The sequence below is a fragment of the Kogia breviceps genome, chromosome 19, assembly GCF_026419965.1.
Source record: "Kogia breviceps isolate mKogBre1 chromosome 19, mKogBre1 haplotype 1, whole genome shotgun sequence".
NCBI lineage: Eukaryota > Metazoa > Chordata > Mammalia > Artiodactyla > Physeteridae > Kogia > Kogia breviceps.
In genome coordinates this window covers 46,528,076-46,555,458 of record NC_081328.1, presented here as the reverse complement: position 1 = coordinate 46,555,458, position 27,383 = coordinate 46,528,076, and the positions used below count along the sequence as shown (strand labels likewise).

The 27,383-nt window shown below is 63.7% G+C and overlaps 1 protein-coding gene across 1 annotated transcript in view; it reads left to right on the top strand.

Moving 5' to 3' along the window:
• BAHCC1 (BAH domain and coiled-coil containing 1) overlaps positions 1-27,383 on the top strand; it is a 56,379-nt gene that overhangs the window by 10,693 nt on the left and 18,303 nt on the right. Inside the window, exons 2-9 of the mRNA XM_059046417.2 lie at positions 9,115-9,294; positions 19,317-19,439; positions 22,761-24,506; positions 24,801-24,909; positions 25,227-25,435; positions 25,589-25,747; positions 25,965-26,170; positions 26,350-26,680. Coding sequence (XP_058902400.1) covers positions 9,115-9,294; positions 19,317-19,439; positions 22,761-24,506; positions 24,801-24,909; positions 25,227-25,435; positions 25,589-25,747; positions 25,965-26,170; positions 26,350-26,680 — 3,063 coding nt within the window. The remainder of the gene's footprint in view (positions 1-9,114; positions 9,295-19,316; positions 19,440-22,760; positions 24,507-24,800; positions 24,910-25,226; positions 25,436-25,588; positions 25,748-25,964; positions 26,171-26,349; positions 26,681-27,383) is intronic.

Below are 27,383 nucleotides of genomic sequence, written 5' to 3'. Positions count from 1 at the left end.
TCATTCTCTGGACGGAGCTCAGGGCCCAGTCTGTGGCTTGGGTGACAAGGACATTTGTGCTATCCGGTCTGGGCAGCACTTTCTTCTGATGTTCCCACGCCAGCTGCCTGCCCTAGTGAGGTCAGCAGGTGCCCCGGGCTTACCTGGGCACTCTTCCTGGACTGCCTGGAGCTGATGGAGATTCAGGGCAGCCCCACCAGGCCCTGGGTCCCTCTCCGGAGCAGTCAGCTGGCCAGGGGCCTGGCCGCTGGACCAGGTGGCCGGAGGGCATGGTGCATCTTGAGGTCTCTAGACTGTGTGGGGGACACCCTTTGGAGACCTCATTCCACCCGGGCAGCCCAGCCCAGAGCCCCCTCCCTGCTCTGGCAGCAGAGCCTTTTCCACACACGACACTTGTTCAGAGCCCAGCATGTGAATTGGGCAGGGGGTCAGTCCTCAGGCTCAGGGCTGAGTCCCCTGCTGCCCCCGGGCCCTGAGGCAGGTGGGGTTCAGGTGGAGGCTCAGCAAGGCCACTTGCTTGCTCTGCGGTCACATTGGGAGCCACGCAGGAGCACAGGCTTCTGGGCTGGAGGTCCAAGGCTGGTTCTCTGCCTGAGCCCCCCTCCCCTGGAATGGGGTGGGGCTGAGGGAGCATAGGGCTGGGTGTCCAGGCTGTGGGTGAGCTGCACGGGGCAGGGGTCTTCTCTCTTTTGGGAGCTCTTGCTGGGCCGCCCCGAGGCTGGCTCCCCGCTGGCTCCCCTGGGCTGGCTGGTACTCCATCCCCATTTGGGACCCCCAGACCAGTGGGGTGCACTTCACTCCAGAAACAGCTCTCCTTGCCCTGTTCACTTCAAGAGTTCCCAGAGGGCTTCCCTGGTGGCGCAGTGGTTGAGAATCCGCCTGCCTATGCAGGGGACACGGGTTCGTGCCCGGGTCCGGGAAGATCCCACATGCCGCGGAGTGGCTGGGCCCGTGAGTCATGGCCGCTGAGCCTGCGCGTCCGGAGCCTGTGCTCCGCAACGGGAGAGGCCACAACAGTGAGAGGCCCGCGTACCACAAAAAAAAAAAAAAAAAAAAAAAAAAAAAAAAAAAAAAAAAAGAGTTCCCAGAAACACTGTAGTTTTACATCCGAGAATTGAGGTTTTCTCCCTACTTATACTCACCGTCTTTAGAAATTAAAATATTTTATCTCCGTTCTTTGAAGGAAGTAGGGTGGTTTGTCAAAGCAGCGCTGTTAGAAGAAACTATAAGGATACAGAGTCCTGGGTGCATCCTGCCCCCACCCTATCTCCCTTCTTATGGGGGTGCAGCGCTGACCCCAGGAGCACACTGTGGGGGATCCCTGCTCCCCAGCAGGCTGCGCCCTGAATGCTCCTCCCTCCAGGAGCCGTGGGCAGCCCCGGTGCCAGGCCCTTTCCTGCTTCCGGTCACAGACATTAGAGTTGGGTTGGGAGGGCAGGTCTGCTGAGAGCCTCAGAAGGCAGAGATGGGGTGCAGAGGGTGGCCTGTCAGAAATTCCAGAATGTGGGCTCCCTGGAGGTCTCTGCTTGGAAAAGCACAGGGCACCCCTCCCCCCCGCCCATCTGCTGGGAATGAATTGGGAGTGTTGGCTGCCCTCTTCCCCTGCCTGCCCACAGCTGAGAAAGAGGCGTGTTCAGGCCAGCTCAAGGTGCTGGGTGCCGGGGTCCAGGGGATGGGGTGCAGGAGAGCGGGGTGGGCACTTCCGACCCTGTCCAGATGGGCTCTCCCTCTGAGGGGACCAGTGGGGCTAGGGCGTGAGTTTGCACCCTGATGTCTACACTGGACTACAACCAAGGCGTTTGTCTCCTTGCAGCTGGCTTATTTCAAGATGGTGTGAAGGGAAGCCTTGCTTTGGCTGAGGATGCTCCTCCAGCTGGCGGGGTTCGGAGGGGGTGGCGCCGACCAGCCCTGGTCACCTCCCCGCGCCCCCACCCCCGCCTGTTTGCCGGCCTTCAGGGGCGTCCTGGAGGGGGAGTGCTGGTCGTTCGCCAGGGAGGGTGTGAGAGGGAAGGGAGGCGGAGACCCCAGAAGGTGTGAAGAGCAGGAGGGGGTGGGGGGCAGCCCTCTGAGTCACTCTCGGCCAGAGTCCGAGGCGGCCCGGTGGGGAATGTTGGCCACCCCGCACTCCCCGCCTAGCCAAAAGGCTAAATTTACCCTTTTAATAAGAACCAGACTTATATCCGGTTTTCCTTTTCTTTTATTAGTTCTGGGCTGTTGGTGGTTGGGCCTGTCCCCTGTCATCATTGCCTTTATATTTGTGGGCCTGGTGGCTCAACAACCACAGAGTTTTCCTATTATGGCCTGTGAGACACTGCCTTTGGGCCAACCGGGTCTTCTGGAAGGTTCTCCTGGACCAGCAGAGAGGGGCTTCCCCTGTGACGCACTCATGTTTCTGGGCGGGAACCCCTCACCGGGGCTGCCCCCGCGTCCCAGGCCTGGGCTGGCGGAGGCACGCATTCCACCCCCACTGCTGCCGCCCCAGCCCCTCCCCCACCAGCACCCCCTCTCCCACGGCTGCAGCTGTCTCTTCCTGCCTCCAGCCTCTTCCTTCTCTTCTGTCCTTCCTTCCTCCCCGTGCCTGTCTTGGCCTCCTCTTCTTGTCCCTCTGTCTTCTTGGGGCTGTAGATGGCAGCTGGGGTCATTGGGTGGCATCCTCAGGGACTCTGAGGCTGTGGCAGCAGGGGTGTCTTGAAGCAGGGCAGGCTCCGTGGCCGGTGAGACCAAGTGAGTCAGGGGGGTCAGACACGCCGACATCTGGAGGCCACCAGTTTGTGGCTGGAGGGGACTGCCCCAGATCCCAATAATTTCTGGGTCCTGGAGAGCCTGCCTGCTGAGGCTGGCCCTGCCCGGAGGGGGTCCCAGACCGGAGGGGGCTTCTGAGCTGCTTCTCCACCACAGAGGAATCGGGCTGTCTGTGGGGAGATGGCCCCAGCCACGTGACCTGCCAGCTGCCCCCAGAATCCACGCAACTGCTGGACCCACTTTCAGGTCCAGGTGGCTGGGGGCTGAGCAGCTGGGCTGGGGAGGGGGCCGACTCCCAGACAAGAGGGGGTCGGGGGTCTTGGTGCTGCAGCTTGGTACAGGCTTGAGGCCAGTGTTGCCCTTCCACCGTGAGGAAGCTGGATGTGCCCCACGGGGTGGAGGAGGAGGGGGGTGTCCTGGTGTCCCTCGCCTGCCACCACAGGCATCAGACAGAATTAAAGGCCAGGAGCCCTTTTCAGAGTCTGGGCCAGGAAGGAGGTTTGGTGGCAGCATGACCCTGGGAAGCAGCGTCCCTCAGGGCCGGCCCAGCCCATGTGTGACTCCCTCACACAAGAACAAGTCACCACCTCGCGCACACTTGGAGCCAGGCGTGCACACCCACGTCCAGAGTGCGCCCTCGGAGCCTCTGCCCCAGACCTGTGTGCACATCTGTGCCTGTGTGCGTGGCCGTTGCCCACATGCACACTCAGCCATGCACACACACCCAGACACACCCTGAGTGCCCGCACATAGTCCCTTCGCTGCCTCCGTGCCCCTGTGCACAGACACACACAGACACACACATTATCTCATGCCTGGGCCACTGGTGGGTTCCAGCCCAGCAGGGAGTGTCCCTGGTGGCATCGGGAATTGAGCCTGCAAACTCGTGTACACCTAGAGTGGGTCTGGTGGCCGGTGGTGTGGTGCAGCCTCTATGGCCCCTGCTGTGGCCACTTTGGGTTTCCTGGGGCGCAGTCCAAAGCGGCGCCTCCCACCAGGGCCTGGTATCCCCGTCCCTGTCCCCCTCCCCCCATTCTTCTCCTGGGTGGTCAGACAGATGGACGCCCACCTGCCTGCGAGCAGGCCGGACTGAAGCCTCTCCACCCCCCTGTCCACGCGGACACCCAGGGTGGACATCCTCCCTCCCCTTCCCTCTCCTGGAATGAGAGGAATGTGGGCCGGGTCCACGCAGTGGGCTGTTATCCTGCCTGCCTCCTCTTCTCCAGTCCGCTCCCTCTGGAGCCTGGCCCAGCACCGGAGGGGTACTTTGACCTAGGCAGGCCACCCATCCCTCCAGTGTCTCAGCAGCCCCTGGTGTCCTGAGGGATACCCAGGGATGGCCTCAGGGGAGCTGAGTGTCCCCGTGCCCAGGCAGGCTCTGCAGGGGGCTGGAGGCGGTGGGGAGCCTGAGCAGGTGTGAGCGGGAGGGTGGGAGCTGTTCCGGGCAGCGGGTGCAGCCACCAGACGCAGAGCTGGGGAGCCCGGTGCCAGCAGCCTGTCAGCTGGGCCTCCAGAAGCAGCAGGAGAGCCTGGGAAGGGGCTTGCTTCTCAGCAGCGGCCGCCAGCCATCACAACGAGGCCCTTTTTGTTTTTTGTTTTTTACAACCCGTTTCACCGTTTCCAGAAAAGGTAGCCCACTTAAGTCAAAACAAATGCTCGTTCTGCTGGAGCTCTGCGCTCCTGCTCGCTCTCTCCAGCTCTTCGAGGCCCTTCTCTGTCCCTCGGTCAGCCTGGCGGGAAGGTGGAGGGAGGCTGGAGGGAGAGAGGGCGAGCAGGCGCAGTGCACACCTGGCCGTCCAGGGCTCCGGGCCTGGCCTCTGGTGTGCCAGCCCCTCGCGCTCTGGGGGCTTTGCTGCCAGTCAGCCCCTCCCTGGACAGCAGGCTCCCCAGGGTAGCACCTGGGCTCCAAGGCAGGAACACCCTCAGCACCCCTCGGGCCCGCCCAACATCTGTTGACCATCTTGGCTGCAGCAGGTGGGCCTGGCACAGGTTGACAGAGGAAGGCCCCTCCCCCTGGTTTTGCCTGGGCATGTGTGGTCACCTCTACCACGGCCAGCACATAAAGACCCTGTGAGCAAAGGCTGGGCTTAGTGGTCAGGGCATTCCCGCCCGGCTCCGTCCAGCTGGGGCAGCTGGGAGGGAAGTAGACACACAGCCAGGGTCCAGGTACAGCCTGTCTCCTGGTCCAGGTTGTCTGGGCCCTGGAGCGTGGGAAAGGATGGGCCTCCGGGGGTGGGGCCTGGCCTGAGGAACTGGGCCATGGCAGTGGGTGGGGGGTGTCAACCAGCCCTCCTGGGCATTCTGGCTTCCGGAGTGGTTTTCTCAGCCAGCCCGGCACCCGGGCCAGGCCTCCGCGGTGTCCTAGGCAGAGCTGAGGTGGCGCTGGAGTTGGGGCTGGAGCCCTGTGTCTGGGGCTGCAAACCCTGGATTGGGCCAGCGGGGCAGTGGGGATGGCCAGCTGGGGGCTGGTGCGTAGTACAGAACGGCCTACCTCAGTGGCCCTGCTGACACCTCACACAGCATTCGGGTCCCTGTCCCAAGATGATGCTAAACTTGGCCAGATCGCTGTGATGAGAGCCTGCAGAGGACACAGGGCACTGGCCACCGTGACCGTGCTCACTGGAGGGGCCAGGGCAGCCTTGGAGTGGACAAGCCTCATCCAAACCCCAGCCCGGGCACTTGGGGCCATGGGGCCAACACTGGTGATGCCCATTCCTTTGTCAGCCCCGTGGTGGGACCGCCACCTGGGATCGCGAAGACCTGAATTGATACAAGGTTCATAAAGCCCTTGCCGTGAGAAGGGCTAGTGCAGATGGTGCCAGGATCGGAGCTCCCAGCCCCGGGAGCTCTGAGCTGAAAGTCCCTCTGGCCATCCCTGCTGCTCGGGGCTCCCACTGTCCCCTCCCAGGTTGCTAACCACAGCACTCCGTGGGCAAGGACCTTGCCAAGAGGAAAGAAGCCTCCAGCCCAGTTCCCGGCCAGACTTGGCCGTGCAGCTCCAGCCCTGGCCAGGGCCCAGGCCGCCTCTGCTCAGGCTCTGTCTGGGCCTGGCTACTGGTCGGCAGGCGGGGGCTGGGGAGGTGGCAGCCAGGTCTGCCCACGCCTCTGCTGGCTGGGCACGGTGCCATGGCCAAACTCCTTGGAGGTAGAAGTGACACAGGAGCCCACACGTTCTGTCTGAGGGTCGGAAGCCAGCTGTGGGGGGGTGGGGGGACTCTAGGTACCAGCAGTCCCCTCCCCCACACCCACCATGGCAGTGCCCGCCCAGCAAAACCTGTAGGACTTTGTCTGCTTCCAAACTTCAAGCCCAGGATGGCGGGGGAGAGACTGACCCCTTCAGAGCAAGGCTCATGGAGCCCTATCGTGCAGGGCCCAGCCTGGGGGTCCCGTCAGGGAGTTGTCTTTGCACCTGCCCAGCGTGCATCCCCCAGGGCTGGCCTGCTGGTCAGAGAGTATGAGAGCCCTTGGCAGGACCTGCTGCCGTGGGCTGGGGTTTTCGGAGGAGAGGCCACCTGGGTACCTGCACAGGTCTCCCACCAGGGCGAGTGGGTGAGTGCCCAGAAGGTGGTCCCTGGGACACGTGTGGCTCTGCCCCAGGGCAGTGGGGTCTCCCGAGACCTCTGTTTCCTTCCTTGCTGTGTCTATCACTTGAATGTCTTACAGTGAAGATATAAAGACATAATATTCATGTGACAAGCCTCTTCCGTTTTCAACATGAAAGGAAAAAGGAGGGAAAAGACCCCCCAGATAAATGGCCGAGCCTGAAGCGGGACACAGGGGGCTGCAAGCTGCCCACGAGGCTGGGAGAGGTGGAGCACAGGGGCAGCCCACAAGGATCGGAGCAAAGGGGGGCCCTGGAGAGCCCAGGACCGCGGCCAGAGGGCGGGGCTGGAGCGCTGTCCCATTTGCTCACTTCCCACACTCTGGGACAGAGGTTCCTTCATTATGGACTGAGGAAGGGCCCCAAGAGGGTCCCCCAAGTCGGGAGACTGGCTGGCATGGGGCGAGGTAGGCACATAGCAGGAAACTCTGCCTGTTACTGTTTTGTCCCCTGCCCCGTAGAGCCAGCCGGGACCGGGACTGGCTGAGCTGCAGTACCCCCCTGCAAACCTCCCATGCAGTGGGACCCCCTTCTGGGATGGTGTCAAAACAGGCACCCTTGAGAGTCCCCACCCAGGGCCAGGATCGGTCTCCCGGAGGAGGAGGGCATGAAGTCCCATGCCTCCCCCACCCCCACCCCCACCCCAATTCCAGCTTAGGGGACCAGTCAGGTCAGACACCCCTCTGGGCCTCAGGCCTGCTCCCTACCTGCCCCTGCCCCAGGTGGGTGGCCCTTGCGGGTGTCGGTGATGGGTCTGCAGAGGTGGCCTGTTGCCCGTGCAGGGCCCCCAGGTGTGGGAGACCCTGCGAGGGGGCCGCCTCTGAGCCTCGGTTTCCCTGGATCCTCCAACCGGCAGGGCCCTATGGGACGCCAGGCCGCTTCTTCCACCCAGCCTGGGGCCTGCCCACTGCCCCCGCCCGCCGTGGTGTGGGAGAACTCAAGGTTCTCAGGCCAAGCTCCTGGAGAAATCCTTTATCCAGACCGACTCCTGGACTCAGTTGCTTCCCACTGTCCCCGGGAAGGGCAGGGCGGAGGGACTTCTCTGGGAGGGTGCGGGGGCGGGAAGGCCTAGGGGACATGGGGTGGGCCTGGGCGAGGCAGGAAGAGGCCTCAGTCATCCCACAGGCATGGCCTTCTGCCTCCAGGGTCCCTGGAGCACAGCAGGGGCCGCCCTCCATCTCCTGCATGCTCTACCCTCCCGCCTGGGAGTCCAGTACTTCCCTTCCCAGCCCAGAGTCCCCTCCCCTGGCTGGACATGCCTGTGGTCTGGCCGCGGCCCATGGCAGTCCCAGCCTTGCGGTCTGGGAAGTCCCTGGCTCCTGGGCACCTTTGCCCCCTGCCCCTGGGTCCTCTCACGGTCTCCCTTTGGCCTGATACCCACCACAGAGGTCAGTTCACACCTTGGTGCCCGGCAGTGCTCACAGACCCTTCCTCTGAGGCCCGTGGCCAGGAGAGGCCTCTCTCGTCCACATGTCTCATTCCCGCACAGGAGTGGAGGGAAGGGGAGGGGAGCTGCCAGGGTCCCGGTGGGGCAGCCCCTCCCTCTCCCCGGCTTCAAGGCCGTGCCGCCTCTCTGCTGAGTCACCCCGTGTCTGGGAAGCTCCCAGGGCCAAGCCAGGCTGGATGAGGCATCACAAATTTACAAATTCCCCCTGCCTCCCGGGCAGGGAAACAGCTGCCCTGACTCACCTTGGACCGGGCCTGCAGCCTCCTGTGGCCCCCAGAACCCTTGCAAACCCGGCCAGGCCCCTACACTCAGCCTAATGGGATGGTGAGCCTCCAGGTTCTTGTTCCCCATCCCCTGGGATGGTCCCAAGCTAGGCTCTCTGCCCATGGAGTGGAGGTGACAAGATGCCGGGGGCCCTGCTGGGGTGGGGGCTGAGCAGCGCAGCCCAGACCACCCACCAGGCACCGGGTGCTGCTCTGCGCAGAGTGCTCTGTGTACATCCTTCCTATGCAATCCACTGGTCGCCACGGTAACCTGGGGAGGCTTGATCATCCTGGCCTTGGCCACTGGGCTTGGGCAGATAGGGTATACAGTGTCGGAGGGTGCAGGTGGGCAGGCTACGGAGGCTGGCTGCCAGGGGAAACGCCAAGAGTGTCCTGGACCATAAGTGACTGCTTGCATTCCGATGCCGCCGGTCAGGGCCTGACCCTGAGAAACCCTGGGGGCATTAAAGCAGATCCTGACACTTCCATCCTCAGGCTCCTCTCACACGTCTCTCTTCCTCTGCCTTGGTTTCTTTGCTTGCTCACCTGGGAGAGGGCGTCCCAGTCTGATGAGGTGTTAACTGGACCTGGGGAGAAGGTTGAAGACGCTGCCTGGGGGAGAGGCCAGCCCTCCCAGTGCCACCCAGGGGGTGGGCAGAGACTGCCGGGACCTGCTGACCCTGGACCTTTCCAGGAGGTGTACTCTAGCAGGTCTGCTGACAGCTAAGAGGCCTTGGCCTGGGAGAGTCAGAGTCAGAGCCTCCGAGTCGAAGGCCCGCCCACAGGGCCACCTGTTTCCTACAGGCCCTGGGGCCCACAGTACGTGGCACCTGGTTGATGGGGGTGGGGGTGAAGGTGGGTGATTCGGCAAAAGTGCCATCCTTGGGGGTTTTGCGGTAACAAGAGGGTGTCAGGGCCTCTGGGGCCCGAGCGGGCAGCTTCTCCCACCTTGGCTGTTTGAAGACAAAAGCCCAGGGAGCTTGGGACCTGATAGTCAGCCCTGGAGAAGGGTCCTTAGTGCTGTCCCTGCCCAGACTCACTCTTGCCCCCTGTGTCCACAGCCAGCAGCCGCCTGATGGGGAACTCTCCGGCCTCCTCTTTCATGGGCAGTTTCCTCACCAGCAGTCTGGGCTCAGCGGCCTCCGCGCACCCCAGTGGCCCCAACCCCTCCCCCTCGGATCAGGCCTACCGTGGCTCCCACCCCACCACCTCCCAGATCTGGTTCTCCCACTCCCACGAAGGTAAGTCGGGGCCGGGGCCCCCAGCCGCACCGCGCGGCTGGAGCCTCTGACTGTGGTGCCCAGGGCCAGTGGTGAGGTAAAGGGCTCCCCCACTGTGGCTGGCAAAAGCCAGCCGGCAGACCATGCCAAGCGCTCTGGTGAGGGGCTGCCTCCCTGTTGAGGAAGTCCCCACGGGGGAGGTGGTAATTGGTTGGAAACGGGGGGCCAGTCTCTCCAGTCAGTGATCCTGGCCAGATGTGCACCAGAGGTGGGCAGAGAGGGAAGAAGGGGTGGGGCCAGGAAGGCTCTGGGGAGCCGAGGAAATGTGGAACACAGCTGGGCTGGCCGGGCAGTGCTGCGCCCACCTCCTAGACTCGGGGAGGCATGGGCTCCAGATGTGTCAGCTGGGAGGGAGGGGTGGGGAGGAGAGAGCTGTCAGCAGACTCCTGCTGCCACCCTGGGGGCCTGGCCGAGAACAGAGCCCCTCCCGGCCCCTCCCTCACCCTCGGTTGCAGCCTCATACACACAGTAGGTGCTTCATACATGTCTCAGGCCTCGTAGCTGGCAGAAGGGCCCCTGCAGACCCTTCTAGGACCTTGGGGCTCCCCTTGGCTTTCCCAGGGAGGGACAGAGCTCCCCGCCACCCAGCTCCCCACTGTCCGCTCAGCCCCTGGGCACTGTGACATGGGCAGAGGTACTGGGCCCCAGTGTCTCCCACCCGAGGTTGCTGGTATTGGCTCGGCCACCACGGCGTGGGAAGGGTTAAACCCGACAGCGGCTGGCACACGGAGAGGTAATTGCAGTTGGCAGCGGGCACAGAGGGCTCTCCGCTCCTGGCACCGGCACCGCCGTAACTCAATGACTGCTGAGCAGCGGGCGTTGTGTTTGCAGAGCACGTGGACCCACACACCGCGCCCGCTGCCGCCCGCGTTCCAGGCGGGGAGATTAGCGCCCAGTGCTGCTGGAGAGCGAGAGAAACTTCTCTTTGTGCAACAAGAAAGGGGCTGTTTTCCAAACAGGACAGGTGACGAGTGAGGGACAGTTGTTAAAATAATCTGGGCTTTAAGCACTGTGTGGAGCGCACATGTTGGGCAGGCGATAAGGAGCAGCTCTCCTCCCCGGTGGAGGGGAGGCCGGTCTGGCCCTGAGGACCCAGGTGGGCAGAGCAGGCTCCCTGGCCCAGACGCCTTTGCTGCCTGCTTCCCACCCCTGCCTCTTAGCAGCCTCCCCGGGGGAGACCTGGTGCAGCAGTGCCAGGCCCTGGTTCAGGGCTTCCTGGGCCGGCCACGGGTGGACCCCACAAGTCGTGGCACCCCTCGCTCCCCTGCTCCTTCCAGCCCTTCCGCCTTCTGTGGCTGCCAGGCACACTCCTGGCCCTGGTGGGAGCATCTGGCTCCCAGGACGTCTGTGGGAGGGAGGAGAGGGCCGATTGCTGTGGCGAGGGCAGGGGATGCCCACAGCAGCCGCGTGGGACCACCTCGACCGAACTCACAGCCGCTGCCCTGCCCCGGCCCAGCCACAGGCGTGTGGGCACAGCCAGGCTGGCTGCAACGGTGGCCCCTGGTCCGGGTCGGGATGGCAGAGCTCTGCGTCAGGAGACATATATCCCCCGCCACTCCGGCCCACCCTTGGGGACCTTGCCGGCAAGGAGGGCAGTTTGTGGGCAGTGCCACCTGCCCTGGGGCCCGGGGAGAAGGTTCCCCTGTCTTGCCCCTCTGGGGGCTGCTGGGGAGAGGCGGGTGGGAGGCAGCCTGCAGATAGCGCCCTCAACGGCCTCCAGACACTCACTTCCCCCGGCCAACGGCTGCCTTGACGGAGCTGCTTGTGGGACACCCCGCCGCCGGCAGCCACAGCCTCAGAGCCACCTGGCAGTGACAGTTGTCACCACCCAGTGGGGTGGGACCAGCGTGGGGGCAGCACCCAGGCTGTGCCGGCCCCCTACCCACCCTACCCATCCTGCATGTTGGGGAGGCAGCTGCTTCGAGGCGAGGGCAGCCGGAGCAGCCCTGAAACAGCCCCAGGTCCTCCTCAGGCCGGACGTGCCCACGGTCTCACGGGAGAGGGCACGCGTGTGGGGCACTGGGCTCAGTGGGCAAACACTGGTGGATGCAGGACAAGGGGAAGCAGATGGGGCCTCCGAGCCTCCCACCTCAACACAGCCTCTGGAACATGGGGTGGGTGGGGAGCAGGGCCCATCCGGGGCTAAAGATGAGTGTGGGAGAGCAGCAGCCCCGGGGGAGTGCACCCCAACCTGCCGGGTCCCACCTGAGGTAGCTAGTGCATCTGTCCCGGGGACCACACCACCTCCCAGGCCTGTGCCTCGGTCTCCCCCCACACTCTCCCCTTCCCTGCCTCCAGTTCGGCTGCCCCGCCTGGGATCCCCTTCCTACGGGGTTCCCCTGCCCTCCGCCCTCTGCAGCCTCGCTGTGACAGGCCACGTGGTGTGGCTGCCTCGCTGTGAGCTCCCAGCGTAAAGGCCGGCGGGCGGGCGGGCGGGGCTGGGGCGAGTGGCAGCGCTTGCTGGCTGGCTGCCCTGGCAGCTTGCCTGGCTGCTAGTTTGACTGGGTGCCAGCTGGCTCCCTGCGTGCCGGGGCCTGTTTCTCTGCCGTGTGTGTTCAGGGGAAAGGGGGGAGAGGTGGGCGGGGGGCACGCGACATGGCTGGAGAGCGGGGGCCGGCAGGCACGGTGGGCTGCCTGGGCGGGCTGCTCAGAGGCCTGACCTCACCCTCATCCTTTCACCACCCCCGGGATGGGTGGGAAGACAGGTGCCCGGCAAAGCCCACTTGCCGCCCCCTCCCCAGTCTGGGGCTGGTCAGGGCTAGGCCCTTGAAGGGGTTCTTAGCTTAAGGGCAAGGAGGCCAGGATGGGCTGGGGGGATGTCAGTGGGAGCCAGGAGGGGTATGAGCCCAGGCGCCTTTCCACTCCAGGCAGGGCCCCCCAGCTCTCCGTGGGTGGACCCAACCCACCATCTGTGGGACAACTGCCAGAGCAGAGGCCAGAGCTTCCTGCTTCCGTGGTGGAGCAGCTGGGGCACAGGAGAAGCACCCCGGAGCTAGAGGAGCCGCCCCAGAACATCTGGCCTTGGGCAGAGCTTGTCTGTCCAGCCCTTGGGCCTCCTGGCCCCCCCAGGTTCACCCAAGTGAGGGGTCCTGCCAGAGACTAGACTTTCCCTTCTGGGGCCTAGGGCAGGGGTGGGTGACGGAACTGGCCCAAGGCAGGGGTGAACCAGTGTCCAGCCAGCCTGCCCTGGGTGGGTCCTAGCGGGGGTGGGGTGCAGCACAGCTGGTCCTATTGTCAGCAAGCCTGGCCCCCTCCCTCCCTACCCCACCCCCGGCAGCCTGGTGGGACCACCCACAGGGCCATGAAAGGGGATTCTGTTCCTGGGGGTTCAGCTGGGAGGGATGGGGGCCGGAGCTGCTGTGCTCCCACAGCCTGGGCTACTCATGGTCTCTTGTGCCACCTGGAGGGGGAACCTCGAGAGACAGCAGGCACATGTGCCAGCGCTGGCCGTTAGCCTGGTTGGCCTCTTTGTCAGAGCCGCACCCGCCCCGGCAGGCAATTCTGCATCCGAGGCTAGGCTGACCTGCAGTGGGGCCAGGGGCTGCACCAAAGAGCCACTGGGCACTCCCTGCTGTTCCCGGCCCCCCAGCTTCCCTGAGCCCTGTCAGCTGTCCATCTGTCCCCCTCTGTCCCCTCTGAGGCTTCAGGGCTCACCAGGGCTTCTGGGAGCATGTCTGTGTGAGGGACAAAGGTCCCAGCCAGTGCCACCATCTGTGTGTGGTGACACCGTCTAGAGGAGCCCTCCACCAGCCCTTCTCTGCGGCAGGTCCCTGCCCTGGACCTGGTCCTTTTCCCCCAGACCCTGGCAGCTCCAACCCCTTCTCCTGGCCTCAGTTTTCTTGGTGGCCAAAATGGCCTCTGACTCTGCCCCCACAGGACCACTGACAATCCCTCCCCCAAGCCCAGCGAAGATGCCCCCATGTCTGAGCGGCACCCTCACTCTGCCCACCTGTCCCTGCCCATCCTGGGGGCAAGGAGTTGGGTCAGTGGGAGCAGCTGGCTCCTCTGAGATCTTGGGACAGCATGGGGGGAGGGCCCAAGCTCCCAACATCCAGATGTGGGGATCAGGGCTGCACTGCCAGGCAGGCCCTCCCCTGCCAGCTTCATCTTAGCCAGAAAGAGGACTGTCCACAACCGCCTGGCTCCTGGGCTAGCTGCCCACTGCTTTTATTCCAGAGGTGCCCGCGGCAGCCTGGCACCTTCCCGCAGCTCTGAGCCACTCCTCCCGGCCTGGGAACAGACCGAGGCTGCCAGGCCCAAACCTGGGGTGACTGGGGGTCAGTGTGTGTGCGTGACGGGCCAACTCTGATGGGATGGAGTGGAACAGGAATCATCCAGTGCCACCCTCAGGCACCCACCCCAGCCCCCAGCTGTGAGAGGCTGAGGCCTGGCCACTCCCTGAAGGGCCCAGCTTCCAAAGCCGCCTTCAGCCCCAGAAGGGGTCTCACTAGGCTCCTCCCAGCAAAGCCCAGGGTGGTCGATCCTGGGAGCTGCACTTTGATGCACAGCCTGGACACCCACGGGTCTGACCGCTGAGTGTGAGCCTGAGGGGGCTTATGGACAGAAGGTGGAGTGTCTGGCAAGGAACAGGGAGGACATGCGGAGGGGGCTGTTGCAAGGTTACCCACTTCAGATACTAGAGCAGGGGTGGTGGCAAGTATCCTCCTCCCAACTTGCTGCCAATGCCCCTCCTGTATCCAGGGCAGACATTATCAGTCAATCGCAGCACTTTGTAAACTGCATGTGGATGCAGCCTCAGAATCCTTCTTTTTTTTTTTTTTGCGCCGCTCCGCGGCATGTGGGATCTTCCCGGACCGGGGCACGAACCCATGTCCCCTGCATCGGCAGGCGGACTCTCAACCACTGTGCCACCAGGGAAGCCCCAGAATCCTTCTTAATCCAGCATTCTGGGTGGTCACTATCGTTTAGTAGTCTTATGCACCACAGTCAAAAACCATTGGCACCCTGAGTGAAAGGGGGGGGTCACATGGGAGAGAGCCAGTGCCCAGTTAGTGTTGGACATTGGGTCGGGGCCCCTAGCCTGGCTCGTGTGGCAGAATTCAAAATGACAGGAGTGTGCAGGGCCCCAGGAACAAGCCCTGTCAGGGCTGGCAGGACACGGGTGGGGGGATGGCGTGGTCTGGTGGGGCTCTATCCAGAGGGGCTTTCGCCTCTGCTGAGCCCTGGAGGGTGGCCCTGACCCAGAGGAGGTGGGTGGTTGAGATGGTCCGATCCAGGTTTCCCAGAGCCTGCCCAGTATGGCTGGCTACGTAAAAGGATGGTTCCTGGCCCCAGGGGTTGGGCTCAGCCAGTCATGTTGCGGGCAGCTGCTCTTGGGACCTGCTGCCAGAACCTTGCTGGCAGTCCCTGGCCTTAACTCAGGGCTCAGTGGTGGGGAGAACTTTCTAGCAACTTGAGCCTCCAGGGAGGTGGCAATGCCTTTGTCAAGGTGGCATCGGGGGCAGGCGACGTCCGTTACAGAAGGCCTTGCCCTCTTGGGTGTGCGGACAGGGAGCTGGGGCAGGACCCTGGTAGCATGGGGGTGATTAGAGCCCTGTGCCTCAGGCCTCTGGAAGAGTTTTCTAAGCCTGCAGTGTCTGCATCGAGCTCTGTGGGCCTGGGGATGGGAGTCTCGAGGGACCCTGTGGTGGGAGGTCCCCTGACCCCCCCCCCCCGGGGATTCTGGTCCTCTGTTGGCTGGCCATGCACCCCTTCCCCAGGACCTGGCCAGGAGCACTCCCACCATAGCCAGCCTTCTGAGAGATGCAAGAGCAGCAACTTCCCCCAGGAGGGGAAGGACCCTGAAGGGCCTTGGGGGAATGTTGCCACCTCCCCAGCCTTGGTAAGAAGAGGAGGTTCTGGGCCTGGCCTGGGACAGGTGGGGTCTTGGGGGCACCTTGGGCTGCTGGGAAAGTTCCACAGCAAAACCCAGGAGAGGTGAGGTGCTGTGCAGGTGGGGTGGGGACTGACCCCACCAGAAGAGGAGGGCAGATGTGGGGATGCCGAGGCTGCCCTTCCTTCCTCTCCATCTGAGAGGCTTGCAGTGGGCCTTGCGTCCTCCCAGGCACCCACCCCTTCTCTGGGGGCAGGGATAAGAGGAGCCCCTCCCATGACCCCCCTCACCTATTTCCCCTGTAAAGCATCCCCACCCTCCTTCTCACCCCTCTGTCCTTCAGACCCTGCCCTCTGGGCAGCCCCCACCAGGGGCAGGCTGTCCGCTGACCCCTCTCCTCCTGCCCACTTAGCACGCTTCCCACCAACACCCCTGACCTTTCTGGATGTGGCCAGCAAAGGCCCCGGGGATGCTGGGGGTGGGGTGCCAAGGCGTCCCAGCAGCCCACGGACCTGGTCTGTGCTGCCCCTGCGCAGTTCAAGACTGCTTCCACTTCACTGCACCTCATTAGGTGCTGATGGTGTCAACCTTTTGTCCTCCGTTGCCACTTATGTCACAGGATTGGGTTATCTCCTGGCGACTCAGAGCGTGGAGCCAGGATGGGGGGCATCCTCAGTGAGGTGTTCCTTAAGGCCCAGGGCCTCTCCCCGGAGCTGACCAGGGGCCTCCAGGGCTCCGAGGGCAGGGGGGGCCCAGGGATACAGCGTGGGCTCGCGTGTCAATTGGGGTGATCACAGTAGCCCAACCTCAAGGGGTGTGAGGGCCTGGGAATGACGGGGTTCTGGAACACACCACCGCTGAAAGAGTGCTGGGCAGAGGAACTCTGACACCCATCCCCTGCTCCCTGAGCCCTCTCCAGAGCCCCGCACTACCACCACGTTCTCCTCTGCAGAAGCCCCTTCGAGAACCAGGCATCTCCCAGGCTGGACGCAGCGGCCCTGGCTTCTGGCTTCTGGTTTCAGAACAGCTGCTCTGATTCATGAAAATCATTTTTTATTTTCTTCTTCAGTTCAGAGAGTACAGTCTTGTTGGGAAAAGAAAGGGTCCTTTCTGTGGCTGGGCTGGAAGGACTTCTCCCCTCCCTCCCTCGCTGTCCCCCACCCCAGATACCCACCCATCCGGCCCTCTTTCCTCACACTCGCCCCAGCTGCCCCACCCAGCCCTGGCCCATGCCCCCTCTGCTTCTTCTTCCGTCTCCCCCAGCTGCTCCCTCCTTCCTCCCTGAACCTTAATTCCCCTTCTGGGGTCCCAGAGGGTGGGGCTTCAGGCAGGCTGGAGATGGGGGAAGGGCCCCTGGTAGATTTCTGTCCCCTCATCCCTGGCCACCATCTCAGGCTCAGAAGTGGAAGGACATGCATGGCCATCGCCCTTCCAACTGCCCCCAGAGGGTGCGGCAGGAAGGAGCCCACCACTTGGCCAGCTGAATGCCTGCTCCCTGGAGGGCGGGTGGGCGGGAGGCCCAGACCTCCTGAGGGGTCACGGGGGTCTGTGCCTGGGAAACGGCGTCTGGGAAGGAGGAATTTACAGACTTCTGTTTACCAAAACGAGGCCCCGTAAAACATTTAACAGCAGCCAATTAAAGGGGGACAGCTGTGGTGGTTTAACCACTCCCCATACTACACACACAGGCCTCTGCCCCCCTGCCCTGGCCCGCCCCCACCCCCGTCCGGCTCGGCTTTTGTCAAGTCTTCCAGGAGCCGCGTTTAATCTAGGGAACATCTGCTCCAGATGTGTCTGCACACAAACCAGGCCAGTTGGCCAGGCTCTCCGAACTAAGCCGTGCCCTCGCAGGAGGGGGCTGTAGGGGGACAGGCCTGGGGCAGGGGGTACCTTCCCTGAGTCCTCAGATGGGCCTGGGATGTGAACCCCCAGTGGGGAGATGTCTTGGGACTTCTCAGAGCTTTCACAACGTGCATGCTGGTGGAGAGCCTCCGAATGGGGCTGGTGTGGGCCATGTTCTGCGTGGAGCACCTCTTGGGGATAGTGTTCCACAGCTTGACCTCAGATCCCCCTGGGCCAGAGAACATGACACTGCGTCATTAGGGCTGAAAGGTGGCTACTGCCAAGGGGGCTGCCAGGATCAGGGTGCAGGGTGCGCCATTTGGACTGGGGGCCTTGATCCTGGGGCATCCCAGAGTGTCCCTGTTTGATGCCTGCCCATTTCCCATTCTGAGTGGTACTCCTGCAGCTCCTCGTCCATCCCTACCTCCGAGCTGGGTTCCACAGCCCCACCCACGCTGGCATAGCTCCCCCTCAGCCTCAGACCTGCCAAGGGGCCTCTGGGCCCCCCATATTCACGGTGAGCTCCACGGCTGCCCCCCATGCCCCCACAGATGCCCCCAGTGCTGAGACAGAGCTGGCCTTCGTTCTCCATCTCAACAGCTGCAGCAACATGGCAGGCCAGCCTCCGGGCCTCTGGGGGCCTCTGGGGGCCTGGTGGTCTGTGCTGTGGCTCTGAGCCTCCCCTTCTGGAAAGGTGTTTGTCTCGTGTATTCTGTGGAGTGGAGCAGAGCGTGCGGCCACGAGTTGCCACAAGGAGTTCCACTGAAACAGCAAAGGGCTTCTGTCCTAAAAGGAGTTTGGGAAACAGTTAATGAGCAGGCTCACACGGAGCTCCCCGACTCAGACTCGTCCGTAACTTCATTACGACGCACTGAGTTGGGGTACTGGCAGCCCTGCTCCCCAGGCATGGGGCTCACAGATCCCTTGTTTCAAGGCACAGTTATGACCTTGTTCAAACACTTGCCCTGTGACCCGCGCCTTCCCCTGGGGGACTGCTGCCTCAGGGCCCTGCTCCAGCCCCTCCCTCTCCCTGTCCCTGAGGCCACTGCTCCCTGGGGAGACCCGGTGATTCCTACTCCCTTGTCAAAGCCCAGGAGCCCCAGAAGTCAGGTGGGAAGCCGCTCCCAGCAGCTGGTCACTCTTGGGACAATCATGGGGTCCCCAAGACAAACTCTTCTGGGACTCATTTTCCATGGGGAAAATGTTCAGAGCATTAGCTCAAAGCGTGAGTTGTGGAGTAAGACAGCGTCCTGCCCGCCCCAGCCCAGCCAACTCAGCCATCCCAGCTGCAGGCCCTCTACCCATCCCCCACCCCCTCACTGCTGGGCCTGGTGGGGAAGGACCAGCTATGAGGAGCCACATTCCAAGTGGCTGGTAGCTCTGGGCATCCAGCAGACACACCTCTCCTGGATGTGCCTAGCCAGGATGCCAGTGCCTGGATGGGCCTCCCCGGCCAAGTGTTAGTTCTGTCTGTCTTCATCCCTTCTGGGGGGCAGGGTGTGTGTCCCAGGTGGCCAGAGTGAGGTCCAGGTTATGGCTGGTGTTCCTGTGCTGGGCAGGGCCAGGCCAGGAGGATAGTCCAGGCCCCTCAGAGGGACAGAGAGGGGCCTGCTTGACGTGACTGGGAAGCTCCAGGGAGGGTCTCAGGCTGGGGACCAATGCAGGGAACTCTCCTGGAGGCGATGCTGCCAACACCTGGGGACCAGCTCCTTTTGCAGATCTCAGAGCGCAGAGGAGGCCCGGCTGGTGGAGAGCCCCATACCTGCGGCCTCCAGCAAGGCAGAAGCCTGTCACACCCAACTACGTCAGCCCCAGGGTGTGGGTCAGTGACCCCAGAGCTGCTTGCTCACCTGGAGGCTATGGATGCTGCAGGCCCACGTGGTGTCCAGCCCTGCCCCTCCTGGCCAGAAGCTCAGCCAGGGCTGCAAGGGCCTCTGCCCACTGCATGTGACCACCGCATCTCCCTCCTCCCAAGACACTCTCTAGAGCCCCTTTTGTTGCCCTGCCTCAAAGCTCCCACACTGCTAAGTGCTGCTGGGTGAGAAATCAAAGTCTCCCTCCTCCATCCTCCACTCTCTCCCCAGCCCATCAGCAATTCAATTTGTGCCACACCGGAGGGATGGTATTAGTCGAGTCAGAGTTAATATGATGTATTGATGGGTTGATTTCCCACCGGCGGGCTGCATGCACCGGGCTCCACGGGGCGTCGCTCCCGGGCCACCCGCCAGCTTATCGCCTCCCTGGGGTCAGGGCGGGTGCGAGCCTGGGGCCTGGAGGTGCCTCTACAGCTGTCTCCTTGCTTCTCTAGCTCCAGGGTACCCCAGATTTTCAGGGAGTCTGGCATCCACCTTCCTACCCATGAGCCACTTGGATCACCATGGAAACAGCAATGTTCTCTATGGGCAACATCGTTTCTATGGAACCCAAAAAGGCAAGTGCCGGCATGGGGCTGTGAGGGATCGCGTGGGACCTGGGGCACAGGTCATCCTGGAGGGCTGGAGGGCAGGGCTGGGGGCTTCTGGGGTGCCAGGTAAAGGTGGCCAGCCTGGGTGAGCCCCCACCTCCAGGTCTCAGGCCACGGCAGGGATAGGGGCTGGATGAGGGTGGGCTTGCTTCTCAGGCCCCTGGAGACTTTGAACTGCAGGGCCCAGGACCACAGCCAAGCAGCAGGTTACATGCCGGGGTCAGGCGAGCTTGCTAAAAACACAGCCATGCTCCCTGAGCTCTCGTGGCTCAGATGGAAACATTGCAAACAACCGTGGCCCTGAGGGGTGGCACCGAGGTCCCTCAGCACCTGGCCTTTCGCTGTAGCACCCCCCGCCCCGCCCCAGCATCTCAGGGGTCCCAGGGACATCGGGTGGGGGTAGGGAAGGCCCCCAGAAGCCTGTACTTCCTGCCTCACCGAGCTAGGCAACACGAGGCCCAGGGCCCACCCACACCAGGGCCTGAGGTCAAGACAGGGCAAGGAAGAGGTGGCAGGTGGGGTGGGGTGGGGTGGGGTGGGGTGGGGTGGGGTGGGGTGGGGTGGGGGCGGCAGCAGGGAAGGGGGGCAATAGTGTGCCCCCAGCAGACAGAGGAAATGTCTCCTACCCTGTTGTCAGGAGGTGTCGCTGGAGAGGGGATGCTGAGGTTGAGGCTTTGCTGATGAGAAGGCGGGGTTGGTGGAGCCATGGGGAGGGCATTCCGTGAAGAGGGCATGCTCACGCCATGCACACACACACACTCACACGTCTGCGTGCAAAGGCCCAGCCTCAAGGAGCCTGTGGGAGATGTAGCCACCTGGAGATGAGACAGTTGTGGGGAGTGGCCTGAGGCCTCGGTGCCCTGTCTCCAGGATTTTTCTTGGTGGGGTGACGTCTCATTTGCATTTTATAAAGATCTTCCGGGGGTGGTGCCCAAGAAGCTGGGGCAGAGAGACTTTTGGGTTAGTTACTGTGTTTAGATGACAAATAATGGACTTGAATGGGGATGTGGGATCCCATGGGAGACCTGAAATGGGCATGAGGGTCGGCGGGGGGGTGGTCCCAGATAACCCTCCATTTATGGCCCAGGCAGTAGGAGGGTGGCGCACCTGCAGAAAAGTTCAGAGGGGAGGGTTGAGTTCAGCTTCCATGCAGAGGGACTGGAGGACCTGCCTTCCCCGGGGGGTGGCTGGACATTCACAGTGGGGGGTCAGTGCCAGAGGGGCGGGTTAAGAGGTTGACCCAGGCCAAGGAGAGGGACCACCCCGGTAAGGAGGGTGGATAAGGACAGAAGCAGCTCCGGGGAGCCCAGGGAGCCCCAAGATCAGAACTCTGAGTGGGGTTAGGCTTCAGGTGGCAGCAGCTAAGCAGGAGAGAGTCCTGAAGGGTCTCACAGAAGGAAGGGGACCCCAGAGAGGTGACCCTGTGAAGCAGGTTGGGGGCTGGACTGTGGCCAGCCCTCCTGCCCTTCCATCACCATCCCCAGCCGCTTCTCACAGCCTCCCAGTCTGTGACCTCAGCCTGTCTGTGTCCTGGAGCCCATCTTGCATCTTTGTCCAGGCAGGGCAGTGGAGGCTATGGAAGGCCTTGGCCCAGCCCAGGGCTGGCCAGCTTTGATTGGTGCAAGCAAGACCCTGCCTACAGACAGGGCCGGGAGAGCTCCCCAGCCCCATCAAGGGTATGGACAGACGCTGGACGCTCCCAGGGAACCAAGTCTCCTCGGGGTTGGAGGCCAGATGCACTGCTGCCCAGAGGACAGCCGCCCGCAGGCCTCGGGCTGAGTACCTCAAACTCCCACATCAGCCCCAATGTGTGCTGCTATTTTGACAGTGCTTGTCAGGAGCAAGCAGGTGGTCCCAGCCCCAGAAATCGGACTCAGAGCTAGGGACCCCCTCCAGGGTGTGGGCCACTGGCTTCCAGGAGCACTGGCTGGTGGCCTCCCGCTTTCACAGTGTTGTGGTAGAGCCCCACCCAAGAACACTTTGGTTTTGGAAATTGAGCGAATTAGGTTTAGCTACACTCTTCTCCCTTGCTTTAATTAGCAGGAAATTGACAAATAATTTACATGACTCAGGACAGTTTTACAAGTTCCAAATGTTTCTTTTGTTCCCTCTCTGCTCCATGCCATCCAGGGCTGCTGCCCTGCCCCATGCCATGTGGGTGTAGATGGGGTTGGCTCCTCAGGGTCCCCAGAGACAGGCTTAGGGAGCTGTGGGTGTCCCCAGGGCTGGCTGGGGACCCAGGTAGAGAGCAAGGCACCCCAGGTTGAGGGCCCATGCTGGACAGCAAGCCATGGCCCAGCGCAGGGAGCTGGGGGGTACACCTACCACCCATCCAAGCTGGATGGGCCCAGAGCTGCAGAGGCATTGAGAGCCCATGGTGGACTAGGTGGGGACGGCCATCTGGGACCATTTTCCTTTCTTTAAATGATCATCCCAGCCCCCCAGCCTGGCCGGGGGCCTCCCAGGGTATTCAGGAGGTAGGTGGGCTGGGTCCTTCACACCCGGCCCATTCTCAAGACACATACCTGCCCTGGGCCTCACTTCCTCCTGGGGGTCTTAGCGCTTACAGGGGGCTACTAAATGCTGTCCACGTTGCTGTCCACAGTGCATGGTCCTGCTTGCAGGGGCGTCTCTCAGGCCACTCTCCACGTGGCCGGGCGTCCTGAGCTATGTAGTGACCACATCACACCACATGCTGTCCACTTAGCCATTCCCCAACTGTGAGCCCACAGCCTCCATAGCTTTTAAGGTTCCGACGGCTGTTTATAAAGACCCAACCAGTTTACACTCCCCCAGCATCGTGTGGGGTTGGGGGAGATGCCCGTGGCCCCAGACCTCACCCCCTGGCTCTGGGCAGGGCACACTGCTGCCCACTCCTGCCTTCCCTTCACTAATCTCCATGGGTACAGCTGGGCACAGGGGCTGGGCTCTTTGCAGCTCCCATGTCCTAGGGGCTGAACATAAGTCAAAACCTCTGGGGCATGGGGAGTCAGTGTTTAATTGGGGACAGAGCTTCAGATTGGGACGATGAAGAATTCTGGAGATGGACAGTGGTGAAGGCTGCATCACACAAGTGTACTAATTACCACTGAACGGCACACTTCCAAATGGTTAAAGTGGTGATGTTTACATCACGTGTATTTTACAATTATAAACCTTCCTCAGGAAGTACCAGTGGGTCGGTGTCAGCTGGCAGTGGGGAGGCACCTGGCACAGTGTCTTGGGGGCACTGAGCCTTCCAGCCCCTGCCCCAGGCTTCCCGGTGACCTCGGCTCTCTCGGCACACAGATAACTTCTACCTGCGCAACCTGCCGCCCCAGCCCACGCTCCTGCCCGCCAACCACAACTTCCCCAGCGTGGCCCGGGCTGCCCCTGGCCACCCCATCGGCTCCTGCAGCCGCGACCGGGGCGAGGCCAGCCACCTGCAGAAGGGCGCCAAGGAGTTTGACCGCTTCCTCGTGGGCAAAGAGAAAGCCAGCAAGGCGGCCGAGGGCAAGGAGCGGCCGGCGGTGGAGGAGGACGTCGTCAGGGGGCGGCACAAGCTGGTGCTGCCCGTACCGGGGGACTCGCACTGCAAGGAGGGTGGCGTGGCCCGGGGTGCCTGCGAGGGCCGCCCCAAGCACCTGGCCTCCTGCCTTCTCAACACCAAGGTGCTCGACGGTGAGCTGGGCAGGTCCGCGCTGGCCAGCTGCGCGGGGGGTGTGCTGGGGCGGCCGGGTGTGGGCGTGCCGGCCTCTGGACGCTGCACCAAGGAGGCAGCCGGCCCCGTGGAGCCTGGGCCAGCCTTCGGTGAGTGCCTGGAGCGGAGGCAGATGCTGCACCACGCCGTGCCCTACACGGTGCCGTCTGGCCTGCCCGCCGGGCCGCCCCCACCCCTCAGCACGGCCGCCGGCTCCTTCCCCTGCCTGCAGCTGCATGGGGGCCCGGAAGGGCTCTGCCCCCTGCAGGACAAAGTCCCCCGGGACCCGAAGGCCAGCGGGCCCACCTTCGTGCCTTCCGTGGGACACCTGGCCGACAAGAGCCGCCCGTTCCAGGTGGCCGAGGCCTGTGCCGTGGCGGGTGAGGGCAAGGACCGGCACCTGGATGGGGCTGCAGCGCCTGACCATGCTGCGCTTTATGGGGTCTCCTATGCCCACCTGAAGGCCGAGGGCAAGGGCGAGCGGCGGCCCGGGAGCTTCGAGGCAGCCCTCAACCCCCGGCTGAAGGGCCTGGAGTACCTGGACAGCGCAGGCCCCGAGGCCCCCTTCCCAGGGCTCCCCAAAGCAGGTCTGGACAAAAGCGGCTACTTTGAGTTACCCGCCCCCTCACAGGACTGTGCCCGGCCAAGTCACCAGGACCCGTTGGGCGGGAAAGTCACCCAGGCCTGCTGCACTTTAGACAAGACTGCCAGCAAGGAGACCCCTGTGGGTGCCCCCGGGGCCCAGAAGGTGGCTCGCATCCGGCATCAGCAGCACTCGGTGGCCCCCGAGGTAGAGCCGGGGGGCAGCGGGGCCGAGGCCAAGCGCAAGTCTCTGGAACTGGCATCTCTGGGCTATGGCGGGCCGCCCCCGCCCCCGTGGAGTGTCCAGTCGGGCCAGGGGGCCACCGTGGCCATTAGCGAGGAGTGCAAGGCTGGCACCTACCTGGACCCCTTTGGCGGCACCCTGCAGCAGGCCGCCCTCCTGCCTCAAGACCTGCCCGCCCCGCCTGACGAGGTCTCGGCCATGAAGAACCTGCTCAAGTACAGCAACCAAGCACTGGTCGTTGGCCAGAAGGTGCCCTTCGTGGGCCTGGGGGGCCTGAAGGCCAGCTGTGCCCAGCAGGACGGGAAGTTCCCAGCCTCCAAGGGCACGGGCCAGGCCCCCGGCGACGTGGAAAGGCCCGACTGTGCCCGAAGCCGAGAGCACGACGCTCCGCATGGCGATGGGGAGGTGCGGCAGCCGCCTGTGGGCATTGCGGTGGCCTTGGCCCGGCAGAAGGACACGGTGAGCCGGGCGGAGTCAGCCTACAGTGCCAACACAGGGCGGCAGGGCCGGGCGGCCCCCGCCTTCAAAGGTATGGCTCCTCCACGGAGAGGGAGGCGTGGGGCCGTGTTGCTGACCTGCCCTCATCCATGCCCCTGAGGCTCCCAGGGCTGGGCCCTGGGCCTTTGTGTCCATCACCTCCCCGTGTCTCCAGGCCCTCCCAGGGCTGCCCTGCCCTGTCCCTTCCCTGTGAGGCCCACGGGGCAGGAGACCCTCTCTTAGTTCGTCAGCCCCCCGGCTCGAAGTAGGGTTCCTGCTTGCTTTAGCTGCTGGCTCCCTGGCTGCCCCAACCCTCGCCCCTTTCTACCATCTCTAACCTGTGCAGCTGGCAGTGGGCCTCGCTCCGCCCACGCTCTGGACCTGGAGGCCGAGGAGGAAAGGGTGCGCCTATGTGAGGACCGCCTGGGGCTCACCGGCCGTGAGCTGCTGCTGCAGTAAGAACCGGGCTGCAGCCTTCGGGGTGGGGTCCGGGCTGCGCCACTGGGCTCACCCGTGTGGGATTAAGTGGCCTCTGTGTCAGGTTTTGTGGCCTGTCTTGGCCACAGCTGTGCACCCACCCCAGGCTTTGCTGGGGTTTCTGTCCCTGTTGGAGGGAGTTCTGCTAACTCCCCCTCCCTCCTCTGCCAACTCCCCCTCTGCTGGGGGACCGCTGCTGGGACAGATACCTCTGGCGCTGAGAGGGGTGAGGTGGAGGAGCTGGGCCAGGGGTGGCAGCTGTGCTGAGCCCCCACCTATCCCCCGTGATGTACAGGGACAACAAGGACCTCGTGGAGTTCGCCCGGATCCACCCGTCAAGCGGCTGCCCTGGAGACCTGGCCCCCCATCTCATGATCGCCGGAGGCTCCTCCCTGCAGAGCAGCCAGCTGGGCGGGGACCCGGCCCCCCATCCCCACCCTGCCCACCCCCCCTGGCTGCCCCGCACCCGCAGCCCCTCCCTGTGGATGGGGGGACATTCCTACGGTCAGTGCTCTGAGGGCAGGTAGGGGGTGCATGGGGCAGGACAAGAGTCCTGGCCGGGCATGGTGGTCATTGCTGGCCTGGGGCTGACAGCCCTCAGCCTGGAGCCCTGCTTCCTGCCCCGCACTGCCTGACCTCAGTGCCCTGTCTCCCCAGGCCTCGGGCACCCTGCCCTGCACCAGAACCTGCCCCCCGGCTTCCCCGCGTCTGTGCCCGGCTCCATGCCCCCCGTCTTCCCCCTCTCCCAGGACGCCCCCACACAGCTCGTCATCCTGCCTTCTGAGCCCACGCCCCACGCCGCCCCCCATGCGCTTGGTAAGGGCCTCCCGGCCAGGCTGTTTGCGTGTGCGGCTGTCAGAAGTGGGTCTGAGGAAAGGAGCAGCCCCCCACGGGGGCTGGGGTAGGGACAGGGAGGCAGGCACCCGGCCAGAGCCCGGGAGGTGACGGCTGGCAGAGGCCAGCTCGGTGGCTGGGATGCAGCCTGGCTCCCTGTCCCCGCCGGGGCTGACGACCCCTTTGGCCCGGCCCACAGCTGATGTCATGGACCAGGCTTCACTGTGGCCCCCCATGTACGGGGGCCGGGGCCCTGCCTCCCACATGCAGCACCCAGGCCAGCTCCCCGTCTACTCGCGGTCCCAGTTCCTACGGCAGCAGGAGCTCTACGCCCTGCAGCAGCAGCAGCAGCAACAGCAGCGGGCCACTCAGGCTCTGGAGCTGCAGCGGGCCACCCAATTTCAGGTACCTGCCCCTTCGGCCACACCCAGCTGGGACCCAGGACACTGCTGGCTGCCTCTCTGCTGCAACCTGGCCTGGCCCAGGAGTCCCCACTGCACCCTCCCCCAACCCCTGCCCCACACTGATGTGATGCCCTGAGCAGGGGACCCAGCCGGTCTGAGCCTCTGCCCCCCATCCAACAGCAGAAGCCTGAGGACCACCACCTGGAGCTAGAGGAGCCCGCCCAGGAGAAGGCCTTGAAATCCACCCACAAGCCAGTTGCCTTAACCCCCACGGCCAAGGGCACCCCCTCACCTGCCACCGCAGGCCCTGCCAAGCTGTCACCCTGCTGCCACTCTCCCGCCCCGAAGCCCCCCGCCAGCTGCCCTACACCACCGCCGCATCCCGGCGCCCCGTGCACTTTATCCACCTGCCCCACTGGCAGCCCCGGGCCAGGCTCCAAGCTGCCCAGCGCCGAGGAGAAGAGTGGGGAGGGCCAGCGGCCCGGAGCCGACCTCAACTCGTTGGAACCAGGTGAGGGTGGGCGGCGCTGGGCTGGCCTTGGCCTGCCCCCCTCCACTCAGACCTGTCACCTGTCTGGTGGGCAGAGCTGAATGGGGGGCAGGGCTGCCTGGCTTGGCACCTTCAGGGGTGCCCTCACCGACCCAGTCCCCCCGATAGGGCCTGGGGCAAGGTCGTCTGTCCCCCTGTTCTTTCTCTTCCTTCTTCTCCACAGTTCTTCTGGGTGACCCGTAGGGGAGGCACTCAGGGCCCCCGCCCCTGGCAGATGGGGCAGGATGAAGGTCAGGCCCAGATGGCTGGCACTGGAGCCTTGTGGATAAGGAAGCGCCTGGCCTGCCGGGGACAGTGGCAGGACCACAGGGCAGCAGCCACGAAGCTGGGCAAGGGAGCTCATCCTCACTGTCAGGGCCCGAAATGCCACCACTTGGGCCCAAAGCAAGGAGAGGCAGCCTGTGGTGGAGGGTCCAGGCGCGGCCTCGGCCTCTGCAGCCGCCCTCCCACCCTCCGCCCCCCAGCTCCTCCACAGCTATTTGATTCTCTCTGAATTAGGCTGAGAGTGTACACGGGAAGCCCATGTGGCGAACATAAAATTCGTCCCAGTTCCACAAGAAGGAGGCTGAAGCCATCCGCGGTTGTTGGGTTTTTTTTTTTTTTTAGAGTTTTCTTCCTTTTTTTTTTCCCTTCTATTGTAGTTAATGGGGCATAATGCCTCTGA